At 31.9% G+C, this 20,607-nt stretch overlaps 4 protein-coding genes across 5 annotated transcripts; 3 read left to right on the forward strand and 1 right to left on the reverse strand.

Annotated features, from left to right (window-relative positions):
- Positions 1–437: 437 nt before the first annotated feature.
- On the reverse strand, positions 438–13,103 carry Dcr-2 (Endoribonuclease Dcr-2). 2 transcript variants are annotated; one of them, XR_010576609.1, is made up of 9 exons: positions 12,966–13,103; positions 12,764–12,900; positions 9,739–9,916; positions 9,340–9,647; positions 7,848–9,072; positions 7,320–7,494; positions 5,091–6,154; positions 1,971–4,129; positions 438–717 (listed from the first exon to the last, which is right to left on the reverse strand). XR_010576609.1 is itself a non-coding variant. In XM_065513142.1 (8 exons), the coding sequence occupies exons 1-8, from the start codon at positions 12,990–12,992 to the stop codon at positions 2,090–2,092; spliced, it is 5,154 nt and encodes a 1,717-aa protein (XP_065369214.1). In that variant the 5' UTR covers positions 12,993–13,103; the 3' UTR covers positions 438–2,089. The 2 variants fall into 2 exon arrangements, 1 of the variants encoding a protein (XP_065369214.1); XM_065513142.1 differs by having other exon boundaries at positions 438–4,129.
- A 2,374-nt stretch (positions 13,104–15,477) lies between these two features.
- Tbce (Tubulin-binding cofactor E) lies at positions 15,478–18,564 on the forward strand. The gene is made up of 5 exons (XM_065512184.1): positions 15,478–15,927; positions 15,997–16,469; positions 16,539–16,760; positions 17,380–17,861; positions 17,933–18,564. The coding sequence occupies exons 1-5, from the start codon at positions 15,832–15,834 to the stop codon at positions 18,235–18,237; spliced, it is 1,578 nt and encodes a 525-aa protein (XP_065368256.1). The 5' UTR covers positions 15,478–15,831; the 3' UTR covers positions 18,238–18,564.
- Positions 18,565–19,250: 686 nt separating this feature from the next.
- LOC135960543 (cytochrome c oxidase assembly factor 4 homolog, mitochondrial) lies at positions 19,251–19,537 on the forward strand. Its single transcript, XM_065511852.1, has one exon. It carries the CDS (start codon positions 19,343–19,345, stop codon positions 19,535–19,537), a length of 195 nt encoding a protein of 64 aa, XP_065367924.1. The 5' UTR covers positions 19,251–19,342.
- Positions 19,538–19,580: 43 nt separating this feature from the next.
- Positions 19,581–20,055, forward strand: LOC135960542 (peptidyl-tRNA hydrolase 2, mitochondrial). Its single transcript, XM_065511851.1, has one exon. The coding sequence runs from the start codon at positions 19,581–19,583 to the stop codon at positions 19,998–20,000; it is 420 nt and encodes a 139-aa protein (XP_065367923.1). The 3' UTR covers positions 20,001–20,055.
- The last annotated feature ends 552 nt before the right edge of the window (positions 20,056–20,607 follow it).

The following is a 20,607-nucleotide window of genomic DNA, read 5'->3' on the forward strand; positions in this document are numbered from 1 at the left end:
TTAGTTGAGAGTTTGCCAAACAGATGTGTAAATGTTATTAAAAACAAAGGTTACCCTACGAAATATTGATGGTAAGTACAAAAAAATCAAAAAAATATTCTAGTTAAAATAAAATAGAAAATGTTTTAATTATATGGCCAACCCAATAAATCAATTTTTTAATATTTTTTCTTTACAGAATTTTTAATTATCTATTTAATAAGTATACTGGAAACTGTTTAAGTTTTAGATTTAGGAACTGAAAAATAAATTTTGTTAGCTTTTTTAATTTTGAAAATAAAATGAATAATGTACTATCATTACGAATGTTTTAATTATATGGCCACCACTGTATGTATATTTAAATATAATATTTACGTTTTACAAAATGAATTAAAACTAAGTACATACTTAATAAAATATATTATTTTTTTATATGAGCATTCCCCTAAGAAATGCATTTAAAACAGCTTTATTTGCAATTAATTAATATTGGTAATGATTTAATATTAGAACAAAAAATAAACATTAAACAAAATATGGAAAATTTTATATGGACTTATGCTTTAAAGATATAGAAACACCGAACATGTATTAAATCTGACATCAGCATATGAGAATTTGAGATTACCATACAACAGTTAATTTAGAATAGTATATCAGCATCCATCATTGTTTGTTAGAAGTCATTGGAAAAATAACGAAAATGTATCTGAGTGAATTTTTCACGGTACAGACCTGATTTGGATAAATAATGTAAATCAATCTTAGATAATGCGATAATTTCGAGATCTCGATTAGTGAACTCAAATTGTTATGTTATGCATAATTTATACTTATTTCTGGTTGTTTCTTCACAAATTTTATTTTAGTTTTCAAAAAAACAATATAAAGGGTGTTTTTTAAAGCCAGATAGAACTTACGAAAGGTTAACTGCCAAATGAACTGTCATATTGTTGACAGTTCTCCTCTGGGGTGTATCAAAATCTGGCTTCGCTCAGAAAAGATTTCTTTCATTGCAGAATGGTTTTATAATATTTCAGAAAGCCGATTTTGATTTCGCACCAAAATAGAAATCGTTGCGACCTGACAAAGGCCGACAAAGGAAAAATAATCTTTTCAGAGGAGAATGTGAAGCCGGTTTTTAATACTACACAAAGGAGAACAACCCAAAGTAGAACCCAACAAAAATTAAATAACTCCCAATATAGTGAAATAACACCTAATTCAGTTTACTCTGGCAAATCATCATGAATAGATTGACGCTTGAACAATACTACCAAATTATACAAATTTACTTCCAAAATAATTCATCGATTCGCGCAACTTACAGGCGACTATTTTATCGCAAAATTGTGTTCAGCGATGAGGCTCACTTTTGGCTTAACAGGTTTGCTAATAAACAAAATTGTCGAATGTGGAGTGAGACCAATACACAATAAACTACACTACATCCAGAAAAATGCACTGGTGGTATCATCGGACCTGATTTCTTCAAAAATGTAACCCCACCGTTTTTTGTTTAATTGAAATCAGAATTTGGCGATAACTTGATTTCGAGAAATGGCTAGATTATGCTGTTAAACCAGCAACATCTAACGCATTGGAGGCCAACATTGTTCGTGTTAATCATGACATATGGCCAGCAATGATAAAAAAGTCGCCCAAAATTAGACGTCCAGAATGTGCATCGTCAAGAACAGCCGCAGTTACCATATGACCGAAATCTTTTTAAAATTTTAATGTCATTACTGATCTTTTTGGAATAAAATTTACTTTCTTGTGTTATTTTCTGCAATTTCAAGTTCTATCAGGCTTAAAAAATACCCTTTACATTTTATACAAAATACCCGGGAATGATCAGATTTTTTTATTGTGTCTTGGGCATGGAAAAAGTTCGAGAAATTAGGAACCCTAGTTGGAATATACAGTTTTGAAATGACTCCACATAAGGGAGTTATAGTAACAAAGTACGTGCAATATATTCTCACCTCTTATATATTTGGCAACATACTTAAGTTTTTGATTACAATTACTACTTCTCGTCTCGCCCCGTTAATATGAAATACACAATTTAAAATTTTAATAAAAACATTGGCGATGAGCGGTTCTAATTAGCATGTTTAGCTAGAATTTGTAAGGCTTGTTTGGCGGCTGCTTTCTTGGCTTGCTTGGCATTGCATCCAAAGCCGTTTGTTGTAAATGATTTGTCCAAACAATTGAAGATGCATTTCACCATCACATCATTATTGTCGATAACAGGTGGACTATATCTTGGCTTTGCTTGTTTATTTTCCTCTAATTGACGCACCGCATCAATAGGAACATTGACGGAGAACTCTCCAAGTTCTACTTTCATTAGATTGAATATAACTCTCCAGGTAGTATTTAAATCACGACAATCCAAGTACACAGCAGCTATAAGTGCTTCGACAATGTCGCCTAAAGCTTTTGGAACATCAACATTTTTCGCCATATTATAGGTTTTCTTTTCGCGGGGCCAGGCTGCAGTGTCACTGTTTTCGCTATCAGTGAAATGTCTATCATCCTCACCACTTTCCATGTCATCATCTTCATTGCCACTATTGTCGTCCTCGTTATTTGAAAAATTTAAGATATCATTGAAAGGATTGATAGAATCGTTATGTTCCTCCATCAAAATGCGTACTTGATCGGTGACACGATAATTCTGGGTCTGCTGAAAATCGGCAAAAGATGTTATCGCTTCTGATAAGGCCGCATTTTCAGAAAGCAAATATAAGTGAAATTTATGGCGTATACATATACATCCTAAAGTAATGTTGTTGACTAAAGCCATACGCAGATCAGTCATTTTACCAGGATTCATATTTTGGTAACGCTCGAAAATATAACATGTTATCAGCATGTCAAGTATGGCATCACCAATAAATTCAAGTTCTTGATAACAACCTGTCAAACGATTCGTAGGATAAGAGGGATGCGTTAAAGCCTGTAGCAAATAAGCACGATCTCGGAATTTATAGCCCAGATTTTGTTCTAAACATTCGTAGTTTATTAGGAAGCCGTCTATTTCCTTTTCTGAAATATTTGTGCGCAAATGTTTGCTACTTAGCTCCAAATCTAGGAGATTATGTGAGTTTTGCTTTTCCGATTTGAAAATCCCAAAAAATTCCAACATCCGGAAGCTGCGATGTATACCATAGTTTTTAACACATACTCCTAGCAGAGCTTCTAAAGTGTCGGCAATGATTTTGTCTCTTATAACGTCCTTGTTTATAAAAATATTCATATCGTTATCGGGATCAATATCGACATTGCTTGCCACAAGTTCTTGGCTTTTAATACAGGCCTGCGCAAAGCGTTCCAACTTTTCAGGGGAACATTTTCCCGATAAAATTTCCTCATCGGTTAATTGTAGACTATAAAAATCGCTTGGACTTAAGATGGAAACAGCTGGTAAATTTTTCTTCAACATTTCCAATAGATTTGCCGGCAGTCCAGCCAAAGGAGGCACCCAACATACATTTGGATTGAACAATGAAGCGCAAATCATTTGGCAAATATTTGTTTCCTTCATGCAATACAGCAGATTACGATTCGATACCATGCGGCCTTTAATGATTGTTAAAAAACCTTCATGCCAATTAGTATACTTGTTGGCCAAGAACAACGATGTTGAAAATTTCAAGAATGCGTCACCCAAGAGTTCGTAACGTTCCATATCAAAGACATCGTTAACACGGGCTGCCGTTATAGCCGCCAAGAATTCATATTGTTCGGCCGACTTCAAGCAGTGGTCTGGCTCAAAGTTTCTTTTCAACATTTCTATTTCGATTTTTGCTGCAACTGTGGAATCCTTAATGGCAAGTTGATTTAAACCCCTATCAAGTGTTTGTCCTCGTGTAACAGCTATCGATGGCATTTCGAATTGGGATCTCGAATATTCCATTTCCTCGTTTAATCTTAAATTTTCAATTTCTGGAATTAAACTCATTATAAATTTATAATAGTAATCGATTTCAACCGGAAAGGTATTGTCAAGTTTTCGTGACAAATCCACGGGTTCCAAAAACTTTTTCCACGCAACATCATCAGCATCTAAAGGATGTACTTGATAGTTTGAAGATTGTTTTTTAGTTGGCAAAGATAGTAGTACCTTTTTAGGATGCTTTAAAATAGAAATAGAAATATAACATTAAAAAATTAGAGTGCTCTTTTTGAATGTGTCGAATATTTAATACCCTTCACCCATGTACTACGTAAAATAAATATTTCCGGTTTTTTGTGAACAATCCGTTTTTTTTATTTTCGATTCGGACAATAGACAATCTAGTATTATTTTATTAAGTAAGTCGTTGTCGACACAAAGTTATTACACCGACGGCAAAAAATGGTTTACGTTTCGTCTATATCACTAACAATCAGATGGACGGACATGGAAAATATCAACTCATAAATCAAAAGTGAAAAAAATAGTCTAAAGTTACCAGTTTACTCTATTGGTCGGATGGATATCGTGCATATTTCTGAAATTACGAAAATTGTCGACTATTAACGAAGTTCATAGTAAACAACTATTTCTGAATACATATATTAAATTCAATAACTTTTTACATTTTTTGCAAATATCAAATGAATAGACCATTGAAAAAAATCGTATTACTTTTTCGCGATTGTCAAAAAAACGCGGTAAAGTTTGGAGATAATTTTTTTTATCCAAAAAAACACAAATATTTTTTTTATAAATATATCAACCTGGCTCGAATCTATATTTAAAATTTTCGGTAACGGGAAAGAATCCACTGTTTTAATATAAAAAAATAAAATGAAAATGAGAAAATTTTGACTTCAAAAAATCGTTTGTGTGGGTGAGGTTTCTATTCCAAAATGAGCCGAAAAAATTGGTTATCGTAGGTGAAGGGTACACATATTTGAGTATAGTAAATTGAACTTCTCTGTATTGTCCAAATTCAGGTATTATCCCTGGATATATCCAGAAATTGTATATATAATCAATGAGACGCAGAACTCTCGAAAGATACACAAAACGTGAGTTGTTCTACGGCTAAGATTACTACTTTATAGAGAAGTTCAACGGTATATCGTATATAATATCTAAATAAACTTACCTCTTTTCCTTTGACAAGATTTCCATCGTCATCTATCACTCTTTTCAAAGACTCATCAATAATTAAGGGTTTCGGCGAGTAATTATGAAAATATTTATCCAAATTCAAATATTTATTGATACGTCTGCGTAACGACTCAGCGTGTAGCATGTAATAGACTCTATGCAGAATTGTGGGCAAGAACAATGCCTTCAACCACAAATCGGCCGGATATTTATAGTTATGACAAAGTTCTGGTATCAATATTATTTTATTGAGATCCTTTCTCTTATCAGTACTCTTATTACAGGCATTATTAAAGAAATTTCGACGTTGTGTTAAGCTCTTAACTTCCAATAAAAATTGTTTCTTATTAACAATCTCCATATCGTATCGTGATGAATAGAATTCGGCATAGGTTCTGTATTGTTTATTATCGAATGGACTCATTGGAGTAAGATTTTCATGTACTTTAGTAACAACAAATGTTTCATATTGAATTTCGCCGTACCATTTGGTTAAAACTTTGTTTAAGTAGTCTTGGGGACGATATTGTGCATTTTGACGTTCAGCAAGAGTATACGGCCGGCATGGATTCAAATGTTGGAATTTCTTTATTAATTGCCAGTCAATGGAAGGTATTTCGTCCAGTGGTACAATGAGATAAGAATTTTCTTGATCTCTACGGTCGACAACAAGAAAATCTTTCCACAAACTCAAAAGATCCTTAAAGATCATAGTATGGAATTGTAGTAATTCATTCAGTTGTTCTTGATTATTTATAACACATTCTATGGGCTGCTCAGAGATTTTAACGTGCAATTTGCCCTGTGTCATGAATAACGGCATTTTAGCCAATTTTGGAAGCTTCTTATTAAGGAGTATGGCGTAGTTCGACTTCGACCCCAAATAATTGACTATGTGTTCGTTGTACGCATTCGTTTCGAAATCCGTTGAGAAGTGGATTGAGTAGGCATATGCTTTTTCTCCTAAGCGTGGTAAAGAACTTTTCAATTCATCCGGGCATTGGCGTTCATATGTACGTTTCAATTGTTTTCCAACCGTTTCAAATTTTTTGTTTGTAACTAAAGGAAATATAAAAAAATAGAAGTGTTGTGCATTCGAGGTAATTTAAAAACGAGTAAGTGAGCTACATATATTCGGCTGTACCGAATCATATGTATATAATAGAGTATTCAAAAACCGAAACCGGTAATGGTTAATAGGTTTTTTCTGTTTAAAAAACCGACTGATTTTTATATTTTCGAATTATTCGACATTCTGTTTTTTGTTTGTTTTGTAATTATAATTAAGAACTTTTTTAACATCTGGTCAAAAATAACAAATTTATCACCAAAAAACTCTTACGCTTTTTAAAATACTTTTTAAAAACTAACAAATCGAGATAGACTGTAAAAAATAAAAACTTTCGGCTACACGACCTATAATAATAACTGATTACGATAGGTATAAAGTTTTTTATGGAATAATTAGTTAAGAATATTAAGATATCCATTGTGGTCTTAAAAAGATCTGCAATTTAATAATATACAGTGGTGGCCAGCTATTTAAGACAAATACTTGAATTTTTAATAAACTGAATTTTAAGTGCGATAGAGCCAAAACAAAAGGACCTAAGGGTATGAAATTTATTATTAATATTTCTAGTTTCTCAAAAATGTTTGGAAAAATCGGAACAAGATATATGGGCAAAGATATGTGGAATACGATATACCCACTTCAGCGAACATCATAATAACATGATATGACCACTACTACTTTTGATTAATCGGTACATCATAATAACATGATATGACCGAAACTGATGGAACTAAAAATACGAAATATAATGATCTTAAGTGTTCGTGGTTAAATGTATGAAGTGACACAGTTGAATAAAACACACTTGTGTGTTAAAACAGTCCTTATGCATACATATTTGTGGAAATATTTGAAAAAAATAATTGTGAATCACATGGAATTTAGCAAACTATTTTTGTCTTAATTACCTGGCCACCACTACTACTTTTGATTAATCGGTGAATAGTTAAAATAATAATTTAAAAAAAAATTTATATATATTTATGTATATCTTTTAGTAGAAATAAAAAAAAGTATAAGCTATTGTAGCTTTTCCAAAATATTATTTTGGAATTGTGCTTGTTTCCATCAAACAGCTGCGTGGATTTAGAATTTCATGGCATAAATAAAGAATTAAACTATTTTTTTTTTTATCATGAAAATACTTACTATCATCATTATATTTCTTCCAATGTTCAAAAAGATGATCTGATACATTTGCAATGCATTCAGATTTCGTAATGGGTACGAGACATTTATTGAGTTCACCATGTTCGTACAGTTTTACACATGCTTTGAAAGCGGCTGATATTTTTGCTTCCTTTGCCGTCGGATAATAATCACTCTATAATTAAATAAATGTACATATTAATTTAATAACACCTAAAGAGTTTTGAAAATAAATACTTAAAAAAGATCACTTTGTCCAAAAAAAAAATAGAAGATTTCTTTATAATCAAGTTAAAAAGTTATTTATCAATTATATAAAACAACTTTTTTGAATGGGTTAATCTGAGCAATATAAATAAATAAAATGTTTATGGAATCTGAAAATGTCATTTATTATGGATATTTTTGTTTCTAAATGACCCGATTATTAAACTACTTATTGATGGATTGAGTTATTCCACGATCTATAATCTCTATACCTTTATACATACTTTAACAAACAGATAATAATATAATTTATATACTCACAATAATTGTTTCTCTGACGGTAGATTGAAGTGGCAAACACAAAGATACAGCTATTTTGCCCAGCTTATTTGGCGGCAATTTGCTATACCAAGGCTGTGAAGCACCAAAACTATCCCATGGCAAAGTCTGACAATAACGATGTAATAGTGCCAAAGCAGCTGAAGCAATCAAACGTGCGCCACTTGGTACTACGTATGGTGGTATAAGCTCAGCAAATTGTGTAGCGATTTCCTCTTCGGTCGGATCTTCACGATCCAAAGTGCGGCTCCTTAAAAACTCTTTTATCTGTTCATGTGTTTGGCGATAGGTTTTGATTTTTGTCAACGTCTGAAGTCTTTCTGTTTCCTTAACAAATACAGAATAATAAGAATTATTGGATCGTGCCCGACCCTTAGATTGTATGTACGAATTAAATGTTTTAAGGGTATCAAATGCAAACACGTAATTGCATGCTTGCACATCAATGCCTTCTTCCAAGACATTCGAACAGATAATGATATTACACTGTTTCGAGCGAAATTCATCAATTGCCGACTTATTCCATTTTGTATCCAAAATACTTTCAATGCTATAGAGAATACTTTGTCGTCCCACCATAAATTGTGGACGAATAACATCTTTAAGTTCTGGAATCTGTGACATGTAATTTTTTAATACGTAGTACAAACATTTTGCAGTGTAGCGTCGTTCTACAAACACCAAACATGCGATTTCATCGGCTCGTTTTCCCGAAAACATATCCTTCATATGTTTAAATAATGCTATTAGTTTTGGAGTAGAAAAGTTTTCAATTATTTCAATAGTGTTCCAATCGGTTTCCCCGTCGTCCAGCAAACTTTTCAGTTCATTGACAATAATATGTCGTATACGTTCACAACATTGTATAACGTAACGATATAAATTACGCAGGGCTAGCGTTTCAGCTTGTCGCTTTTTAATTTCATATTCAATTATCGGTGACATGATGGCTATAGATGCGGCGTATAAACCAAATTCCTTCATTTGGTGTTCAAAATCGTTTAGTAAATTACAGATGGCATTTTTTTTATTTGGTTCGCGTATATCTCCAAGGTTTTTTGACATCTTTTTTGGCAAGTTGCCAATATCAAAATTTTTAATGACTTCTTGACATTGATTAATAATGTTCTTAACCTCATGATTTACACCGAAATCATGACTGTGACTGGAAAACGTCACCATTACTTCGATTGGCTTTGTTGAATATCTGAAAAATTATTACAATATTGGGTATATATTAATTAGGGTATCCAAATTATTCGATTTTTCTTTTATTCGAATAATAAATTTTACTTGTTCGTATAATTCGATTACACATTTAAAATTAGTCGAATAATTGACATTTTTTTTTTAAAAAATGTAAGAAATTGAGTTCTCTTCGTCAAGTCGTATAGTTTGAAGTCATACATAATTGCGAGTCTGCTAATATATTTGCGTATTACTGCCGTTAGTTAGTTTTTTATTTAATACTTACAACATTACATTTTTCATTTGTTCCATGTCTCGAATTGTTACAATATTACCCCGAAATGTGGCCTCCAATTTCTTCAACTCTTCTAATACTTGTCCAAACTTGTTTCCCTTTATAATAACACCGGTTAAACCGATAATACGTGGCAATTTATTTTGATCACAGTACTGGAAGGCACGCAGAAACTCGTGCATTGGGTGATTACCGGTTGCATGGTGACATTCATCGATAATAACAATGCTCAAATCTGTTATTTTCAATAAATTATGATTAACTATATCGACAAATATTTGTGCTGTACCAACTAAAACCTACAAATAAACAAATACAAATAGGGACATTAATTACAAATATATGTATATGTATGTAGGTATACATATTTTTAAATGTTTATGTTCATACCTGGTTATTATCAATTTCCGTTTCCCATTGCCTGGGACTCCAATTGTCAACATCTCGGTCGCCAATGTAGAGGCCAATTTTTAAATTGGTAGTTTTTTTTAACTGCTTATATTGTTGGCGAGCCAACTCCACCGTATTGCACATAAAAATGGCACGTTTTCCTCCATTTTTAATAGTCCTGAAAAAGAGTGTAAATGTTAAATAGAAATAAAGATATACCTACATCGTTACCTTAATATAGAAACGCCCTAACTCGTGTTTTTTTTAAGTCGAAATTTTTTGGCTAAATCTGGGCTTACAAAAAAAAAGAGTTAGGGCCTTTCCATATTAAGGTAACGATATTCAGCATTCAATATTGTCAACAAGGCGTATTTATTGTCAACAAGGCGTATTAAATGCACCTTGATTGTCAACTTATTATAAAAATAATACAAGGCGAATTCATATTCGCCTTGAAATAATCATTATTACCAAGGTGCATTTAATAAGGTGCCATCCAAGGCGTATTTAACAAGGTGACAGCAGTGGCGAATTGAAATAAATACAGGCGAATTCACTTATTTTTTATATATAGAGTTTGACATACGGGCGTACGGGCGAATATTTTTTATATATGTAGTTTGACATTTGTGCGTGCTATTTCTATAATCAGCTGTGCTGCCGATGGCACCTTATTAAATGCACCTTGGTGCCATCGGCAGCACAGCTGATTATAGAAATAGCACGCACAAATGTCAAACTACATATATAAAAAATATTCGCCCGTACGTCCGTATGTCAAACTCTATATATAAAAAATAAGTGAATTCGCCTGTATTTATTTCAATTCGCCACTGCTGTCACCTTGTTAAATACGCCTTGATTATTACCAAGGCGAATCTATAGAAGGTGACGACAGAACTACAGCAAATACAACATATACAAAAACAACAGGTACTGTTTTTGTAAAAAGATAAGTGAACTTTTAAAGTTGCCTGTGGTTGTTTTTGCTTTTGGGTTTGTTGTATTTTTCGCCACAACAAACACAAGTGAATTGACAGTTCACTTGCAAGGCGAATCTAATAAGGTGACCTCGCGAGAACAGCTGATTACAGAACTAGCACGCGATAATGTCAAACTACATATATAAAAAATATTCGCCGGAACGCCATTATGTCAAACTCCATATATAAAAAATAAGTGAATTCGCCTGTATTTATTTCAATTCGTCAATGCTGTCACCAAGGTGCATTTAATAAGGTGCCATCGGAAGCACAGCTGATTATAGAAATAGTACGCACGTATTTTATTGCATAATACGAATCTACACAACTGATTCTATATGTGGTCAAAATTTGGTGAAATTCTACTTCCACAAAGTGATTCAAAAGATCAATTGAAATATTACTTTTGTTAAGATGACCATACGTCCTTTTTTTAGAGGACAATCATCTATTTGATTTCTTCTAAAGCCTTTTGGGAAAAGGTTTCATGATGATCTGGCCTAAGCAACCAGTGAAGTGCGCATAGGAACTAGCTTATCCCCAACAATAAATTTTATGAATTTATCAATAATTGGGAATTCAGCACAATTCTTACCAAAATTTTTTTTAAATTTGAAATGGAGATTTGACACTGCCGTTAAAAAAAAAATTAAATTTTGTGGGTCATACCTGCGAATAGGTTAACGGTATCGTACGAAGACAAAAATTCAAATAAAAGTAAATATGGATATATTTTAAGTAAAAATATCTTTTATTTTAATATTTCTCAGAATATGTTAATTCTGTTCCTACATTTCTAGTTCTAATGGCGTGTCTCTAAAATTTTGTAACCAGTTTTTGTCCTTTATATCTCATTAGAACTACAGATATGCACACATTTCGATTCGTTTAAATTTTAATTATGATTATGATTAACTTCAAATATTTCATCCGAGCTAAGATTGTTTTCAATATACATACATACATTTCTGCTTTTATGTATGCCTATACAATTTTTTTTAAACTTCAATATGATTATTTTTATTTTTGAAATAAATTTCAATATTATTGTTAATCAGTTCTTTTTTTTATAAAATTACTTAAAATTAGTAAAAAGTTAGTTTTATACTGGTATATAAATATGGCAAACGTGAACTTTCAGAATGAAATTCTATATTGAGATTATTAATAATAGGCAATATATATACATACATATATGTATGTCAAGAATAAAAAATAAGTTTTGACTTTATTAGACATACTTTCGGCCAGTTCTGCTGCTCTTATACCATTTACGTCTTAAAAACGTGAAATAAAATACAATTTTAAACTGTGCCATTGTTCTATAATTCTTGCAATAACACCTTCTAAAGATAACCATTTTGTTTGGCAAACACCTAATATTTTATGAGATTTCACAGAACAGTATTCCTGAAATTCTTTAAGCCCGTTAATTCTTTTGGGACTATGAGAGAAAAAAGTATATATAGTACCACAAAGAAGCTCAATATGTTTTGGCAACAAGTTACATGCATAACTAAAGCAGAGTTGGAGTGAGTGGCATATGCACTTAATGTAAAACAAGTCAGTTTCATTAGTAAGTAACGCCACCAGCCATAACGTTAGCACCGTCTGTTGCCAATCCGATCAAGTTTTTTAAAGGAACGTTATGTGCCGAAAAGAAATCTGTTATAAGTTGGAAAATTGAAACTGCATCTGCCTTAGTGATCTCTAATAATGCGATAAATCTATCTTGTAAATAAATATTTTTTGATCCAACCTACCAAAAATCAATTTAAACTACCTTCCTACCAAACGAAAAAAATCCTACCAAATTTGGTAGGAAAAGACCAAAACGGCAACGCTGTCCATGACATTCCATTTTAGTTGGTCGCCACACCTATTTAAGTGACCTTTACGGAGAAACACTTGATTACTGCAATTTACGATATCATTTTCTAAAGAACAAACACTATTTCATAAGCCGTAAATAAAACTATTTGCAAAAATCAAACATCCTAAATAAAATAATCGAATGTAAATTTCATCATAATAATACTCACTCTTGTAGTTGTGAAGAAAAGTGCTTCAATGCTAAAATAGCAATGAAAGTTTTGCCTGCACCAGTTGGCAAATAAATAATACCATTTCGATTGCACACATAATTTAACACCTCCAACTGATATTGTCTCGGTTCAAGCTAGAATTAAAAACAAAAAAACTATACAAATTGTCCAAATAAATAAGAAAAACAGTAATACTTACACTTTCCTTTTGTTCTCCTGTATCCATAATAATCTTCTTACAATCTCTTTTAATAAGCAAAGTATCAACAATCTTCGTCAAAGGTTCTAATGGAACTGAAGTGATATCGTATCGTTAGCACTGGGAATGTAGAGGAAATACGTGTACATTTATTGTTGGTTAAACGGGGAAAACCATTTTTTTTTTACAATTTTATTCCTTTTGCCGACACAAATATTTACATATGCTATAATTCAGGGCACACTTAGAAACAATACAAAAACAACAGGTATTTTGTTTTTGTTAAAAAGTAGATGAACTGTCAAAGTTGCCTGTTGTTGTTTTTGCTTTTGGGTTTGTTGTATTTGCGCCACAACAACCACAAGTGAATTGACAATTCAAACTGAATAAAAAAAATAATCAGCTGTTTCATCGCAGTCACCTTTCTCAGTGTGCCCTGCTATAATTCAAGGCATATTCATATAAGGTGGTGGCAGTTCAACAAAAACAACAATTGATCTTAACATATGAATGTATGTCAAAAACAGAAATAAGAAATTAATGAAATGTCTATTAAAACTAAAGATAGTGGTGGACCATGAGTGGTGGTTTAACTTATTTATGTAAAAAATAAATATTTTGTTAATAAGCATAGAATATGTAGATATTGAAACATAGAAACAAGTTTTGACAACCGCTAGAACCAAACAAACGAAAAAAATTAATCAGCTGTTTGACTTTGTTTATATCTTACATCTGTTGCCAATAAATTGCATCAAAATCGCCAAAAACGAGGCAAAAATTTTAACGTTTTTGAGCTTTTAATTATGAGAGCTATCAAAACCCAAGATGTATTACACTGCAGCCACACGATCAAGTTTTTCTTGATAGTCTTTTACATATACTGTTTGTCAAAATTTATAAAAATTGAAAGCGGTGACGTAGGCAGCACGCAACTTGAAAACAATTTTAGTACAAATTGGACATAAAAATGTAATCAGCTGTTTTCTTGAATGAAAAATTGAAAACCAACTTGAATGTGAAATTGAATGCAAGTTCGTTTCAATTCTTAAAAGTGTGAGTGTATTAGTAAAAAAGTGTGAGTGTATTAAAACTTGAAAGGCAAAACTTGATCGTGTAACCCCCAAGTTAACAAGGTGGCAGCGTAACTACAACAATTACAACAATACAAAAACAATAGTCACTTTTGTTTTGTGTAAAACCGTGTAAACTGTCAAAAAAAATTCACAAAAACGCACTTTTATGAATGAAATAGATTTTTTTTTAACACTTTTAAATATTTTATGCACATAAAGCTGTGAAAAATACTCACTTTTTTAAATATAAAATAATCTATTTAATCTTATAACAAATTTAAAAATGTTTGTAAACAAGCTTTTGACATTTCGCAAGGCAAAACACGAGTAGAGCAAAAAATAGTCAGCTGGCGTTACGCTGCCACCTGGTTAAATATGCCTTGATCAAAACCAAAAAAATTATTTACTCTCCGATGGGTCCCTGGGGACCTTTTTTATTTTCAAACTGAAATTACTCCTTGATGGTCCATGGGAAGTATACCAGTGTTTTGAGAACTGTTATTTGTTTCTTATCTGTAATAATCCGTGTACACTAGGGCTATATCCAAATTATGGCCTTAACATCATGCGAGGCCCAATGTTGTGTTATTTACGATAACATTTTTTTCGGGTCATTTTGGAATAAAAACTCACTCACAAGGTGCATTTAAATACGCCTTGCTCACCCACAAAAAGGATTTTTTAAAGCCAAAATTTTCTCAAATTTTTATTACTTTTTGTATAGTAAAACAATCAATTTTTACCCGTTACCTCAAATTTTAAATATAGATTCGAGCCAGGTTGATATACATATTTATAAAAAAAAAACTGCGTTTTGGATATATGAAACCAAGGCGTATTAACAAGGTGAGTGCATAAAATCAGCTGTTTCTTAATTTGCTGTGGTTTTATGTACACTATATGTCAAGGCGTATTTAACAAGGTGACAGCAGTGGCGAATTGAAATAAATACAGGCGAATTCACTTATTTTTTATATATAGAGTTTGACATACGGGCGTACGGGCTACTATTTTTTATATATGAAGTTTGACATTTGTGCGTGATATTTCTATAATCAGCTGTGCTGCCGATGGCACCTTATTAAATGCACCTTGAACACATTTTTGCAAAAATTGACAACAATGTAAACAAGGCGAATTTATATAAGGTGGTGTCAGTCAAACAGCTGATTACTTATTTTTCGCTTGTTTGTTTCTAGCGCCTGTCAAAGCTTCTTTTTATATTTCAATATCTACATATTCTAAGTTTATCAACAAAATATTTACATATTTATTTTTATAAATAAGTTAATCCACCACTATTCAATTATTCACACGATTTTAGGTTTTAATACAAATTCATTAATTTTCTGTTTCTGTTTTTTGACATTTGTAAAATCATTTGTTGTTTTTGAACGTAAACATAAATTACAACGCCGTTAATTTTCGACTAACCATGAACTATGTTTGCATGACGTGAGGCGAAGAATGATAGGAAAACACGAGAAGTGAACAAAAATATTACTGTAATAAGAAAATAATAAATAGAAGTGTACACACAAACAAAAAACAGGAAAATCAATTTTCGTTACAATAAAGAAAACACACTTATTGGGAGATTAATCCAATTAAATTTATTGTAAAAATAGCAAGAGAATCACCTAGAAAACATTGTAAAACCAAAACAAAGAATTAAACAGAGTGGAAAAGACAGTAACAAAAAAAAATAAAAAAAAACAGTAAAAACACCAACACAATTATAAATAACATTTGAAGCTAACAAGAGTCATACAAGGGCAGGGCTAGACGAAATGGTTGGTATATTGGACGACACCTGCTTTCGTTATCCATTGGGAACACGTATAAAAATTGGGGAAAACTATGGTACCGTACGCTATGTGGGAGAAGTAAGCATAAATATTGATTTAACCATAAAAGTAGAGCCTACTAATATTTGCGATTATCTCTTTTCTTAGGTAACTGGTTATCAAGGAACTTGGTTGGGTATCGAATGGGATGACCCTAAAAGGGGAAAACATAATGGTACTGTAGATGGTAAACATTATTTCTATAGCATGCACCCGACTGCTGGAAGTTTCATTCGTCCAGGAAAGGTAGGGCCATGTGAATCGTTGGAAGATGCGGCACGTGAACGCTACTTGGGCTATACAGATAACGCTTTGGATAAACAGTTAATGCGTGAAACACAGGCATCTATTCAGGCGCCTTTGTTTGAAATAGTAGGCATGGATAAGTTAGCTCGCAAACAAAGTAAATTTGAGCAATTGAGTGAAATCAGCGTTGACAATAGTCCCATTAACACAGCTGGCTACTTGAAGGAGTTTGTCACATTAACCACATTAAATTTAAGTAATACATTAATTTGGAATTGGGAAATAATAGCTGATATATGTCAACAAGTACCCACACTGAAAGATTTGAATTTGAGGTAAGATTTAATACAGCAATACAGCATAGTTAGATTATTTTAATAAAACTAATATTTTTTACCAACCAGCGGCAATCGTTTGGTTTTACCCACAGATTCACAAGTGGCGGAACTATATAAAGCTTTTAACAATTTGAAATTTATAAATTTGCGCAATTGTGGCTTTACCGATTGGTCTCATGTCATCCAAACGGCTCGTTTATGGCCTATGATAGAATCTCTGGGTTTACAAGAGAATCCAATAAGTGAACTAAGCGTTGTCAATACTAAGGAGATCTTTAAGAATTTAATGTAAGTACACATTTTTGGTTAAAATTTAATGTAAGTACACATTTTTGGTTAAAATTTTTGTAAGTAAATTTTAAATAATTAACGTATGTGAACAAGGAGCATAAATTAGTTAAAAGCTGACAATATATACAAAATATAAGGCTGTGCCGAATCTGCCGAATCACATGTAATCAAATATTTGGTATCATAAAATTTCGGCCTTAGAGTCGGTCAGCACCCAATCTCTCAATCTCTGGTTATCGTTTTTCGTAACGATATACTTCCAATTAATATAATTTTAGCTTGAGAACTGTCAGCATATCGTCGCGATAATAAAAACCAGAGATTAAGATAATGGGCACACTAACCCCCATTAACACGAAGCCTGGTTAGGTGTTAACTAATAGTTATACGATTGGTTAAAATTATTTTTGTAGGAAAACTGTCACTTTAACTATTTGTTAACACATATTCTGACTTCGTGTTACTGGGAGTTAGTTGAAGTGGCTAAATATCATGAATTTGGCATCAGCTGAAATCAAACAGTTTTAGTTGCATTTTAGTTTATTATTAGAAAGAAAGCAGACCACTACAAATAAATCTAACTCAATATAACAAAACTGTTTTATTTTTTTTACAGAGAATTAGATTTGCACCGTACTAAAATAATGGATTTTGACCAGGTTTGCAAATTGGGAAATATCAAAACATTAGTTTCGTTAAATCTTATGGAAAATGGCATTGAAGAAATAAAATTACCCGAATGTGAAGCAAATGTTAAATTGGACATGTTTATTGCATTGGAGCAGTTAAATCTACTTTATAATCCAATATGGAATGAAGCCGACGCCTTTAATGAGTTGGACAAATTGCCAAGATTAAAAATGTTGTATAAAACACCACATTTAAAATCGGACTTTGATGAAATGTTCGCTAAAGCTGTTGCTTCGATCTCAAATTTACAAATTATAAATAAAATAAATTTAACGGCCGAAGAAAGGCGTGGTGCTGAATATGATATATGGAAAAAATACGCGGTAGAATGGCTGCAAGCTTCAAAATCTCCGGATTCTTTGAAAGAATTCTATAAAAAACATCGCTCTTATGCTAACATAATAAGAAGTAAGTGACTTTTAATACCTCAAATTGTACACCAATTGTATTAAATTTGCATATAATTGTTTTTTTTTTAGAATATGGTTCTCCAGCCGAGTTTATACCAAATAACAATAAGAAAATCTCAAATTTAATTAAAATTCGTATTTTAAATACACAAACTGGAGAAGTGTGGGAGAAGAAATGTCCTCGCATGATTACAGTACAGACTTTGCTTGGTCTTATTGTTAAACATTTTCACATGGATTCCACCAATTATTCACCACAGTTGAGCTACATTGATCATAAATACCCCGACTTAGTTGTACCTTTAGATAATTTATCCAAAACATTGGATTTTTATTCCTTACAAGAAAATGATACTGTTCAGGTTAAATGGTAAAATCGTAAAACGAAGCAGCAAATGAACAGTGTTAAAAAGGAACTTTCATTTACATCACACACATGTTTGTCAATTTTATTTGTTCCGTTTCAAATTGTTAACTGTATTATATTTTCATAGAAAAGAAAAATTAATGAATTAATGGCCTTATATTGTATTTTTATATTTTTTTTTTACATTATCTTAACATATTTAATTTATTCATAATGATGATCAATGATGATGATTATGCAAATTTCTAATTATTGCTAAATTAACAAAATACCTAAATAACCCATGTTTTATTGAATATACATAAATGATTAAATTTATTTGAAATGTGTTGTAGATTTCATGTGTTTTAATTGAAGTCAAGTAAATCAGGAATGTATGAATAATAATTCGTAGTTTGAAGGATCCAAAATCTTTACCCATTTTTTATTTTTTTCAAAGTTGGTTAGTATGGAATTTATTCATTCTCCCATTGGGATCCATTGAATATGAATATTACTTGGCTGATCTAACTGGGGGAAAACGCTATGAACAATGAATCCAATTGGATTTGTAACAATTATTTTTAATAAATATATGAAAATTAGTTTTTAATTAAAAAAAGTTTTGGATCCGAAAAAGGCAGAATTACCCGAGGTACCCCACTTTGGATTTTAGGCCCTTATATTCAATAAGTTCCAAAATAAAAACTTAAACTCAACTTCACCACTTCTATAGCTATGGGAACTTTTATTAAAATCGGACAGATTTTTTTTTCCAAATTCCCCCACTGTGCGCCCTCTGTTTCGATGTTTTCATTTTGTTTAAACATCTGATCACCCTTCCATCTCTATATATTATGACATAACACATTTATTTTGAATAGCACCAAACCATAGTGGAAAAAGTACCATTTTAAATGTCAGATGGTAGTATATTTTAATAACATTAACCATCCCTGATCAATGTCAACTTGACACTCGCCCATCATATGTTAAAACTGTTATAATGCATGTTGTTGAATTTGTTATCATCATCTTCGAGTTGGTTTTGTTGGTTGTTATGTAGTTTTTTCTGAATGTAAATTTTGTCAAAATTATTTTCGAAAAATTTCAATTAAAAGAACCGTAAAATAATGTCAGAGTCTGATCAGGATCCAGTTGAGGTAATGCTTAAGAAAACGGGTTGCATTGAATTACATTACAAAGTACAGGAGTGCATAGCTGAGACCGGCGATTGGCGCAGCTGTCAGGACAAGGTGAAAGAGTTTAAGGATTGCATGCAAAAGTATGTAGATGCCCAGACTAAAAAGTACGCCCATTTGAAGTAAACGCACCACAACAAATCAATAAATATAAATCCAAATAAACAAGATGACGAAATTATTACAATCTGCTATAAAAATTGCCAAATCATTACATTGTTCTCCCACTAAACTAGCCTTAGTTGTCCGAGCTGATTTAAAAATGTCTAAAGGTAAAACTGCTGCCCAATGTGCTCATGCTGCTGTATTATGTGTTCAAGAAGCTCAATGCAGTAAGGACACCAACGCTCAGCAAATTTTAGAATCGTGGTTGGTTAAAGGGCAACCAAAAATTGTTTTAAAGGTAGATGGTGGTTATGATGATCTAATTAAGTTACAAGAGGAATCGACACAATTTGGTGTAATATCTGCGTTGGTGCACGATGCTGGCCGGACACAACTTGCAGTTGGAACCGCTACTGTTCTGGGCATAGGACCGGATACAGTAGAGAGGATTGACAAACTAGTTGGTCATTTAAAATTATTGTAATATAAAAACAAATAAAATTTTTTAAGTAATAAATAACAGTTAACGGAAATAACAACTTTTATTATAATGGTGGGATTAGTTCTACCAGATGTTAAAACGTGACTTAAATATGTTTCCGATTTTTTTAATATATAGACCTGATTCTAGTTGTTTTTCCTGCTCTATTTTGGTTTAGATGTTATAGGTACAGAAATAAAAGTCGTTCGGTTGGCCAAAAACCAGCATTATTAGTTGAAGTCGCTTTTCTAAATACCAGTTAATCAGGACACCGATTTCGGAACAAATCAAGATCCCAGTAACAGTTCATACGTACAACAGAAAGTGGCCCTTGCATACGTTGTGTCTTAAAGAAAGCTGAGTGCCCAAGAATGGAAAAAATGCTTTATAAGTGGTAAACACAATTTTTCAATAAAATTTTGGGTTCAGTTATCGCGAAAATTCAGTTTTCGCGACAGTTCTGATAATCAATACAAAAACTTCAAAACTTTTTCTTCAAATTACCTCTAAAATAACAATAATTGTTACACGTTATTTCACAAACATACAATAGTTTTTTTTAACTTTTTTTTCACAAATTTAATGAATTTATTTGTTTAAATTTATATTT

Source organism: Calliphora vicina, chromosome 5, assembly GCF_958450345.1.
Source record: "Calliphora vicina chromosome 5, idCalVici1.1, whole genome shotgun sequence".
NCBI classification, from domain to species: Eukaryota; Metazoa; Arthropoda; class Insecta; order Diptera; family Calliphoridae; genus Calliphora; species Calliphora vicina.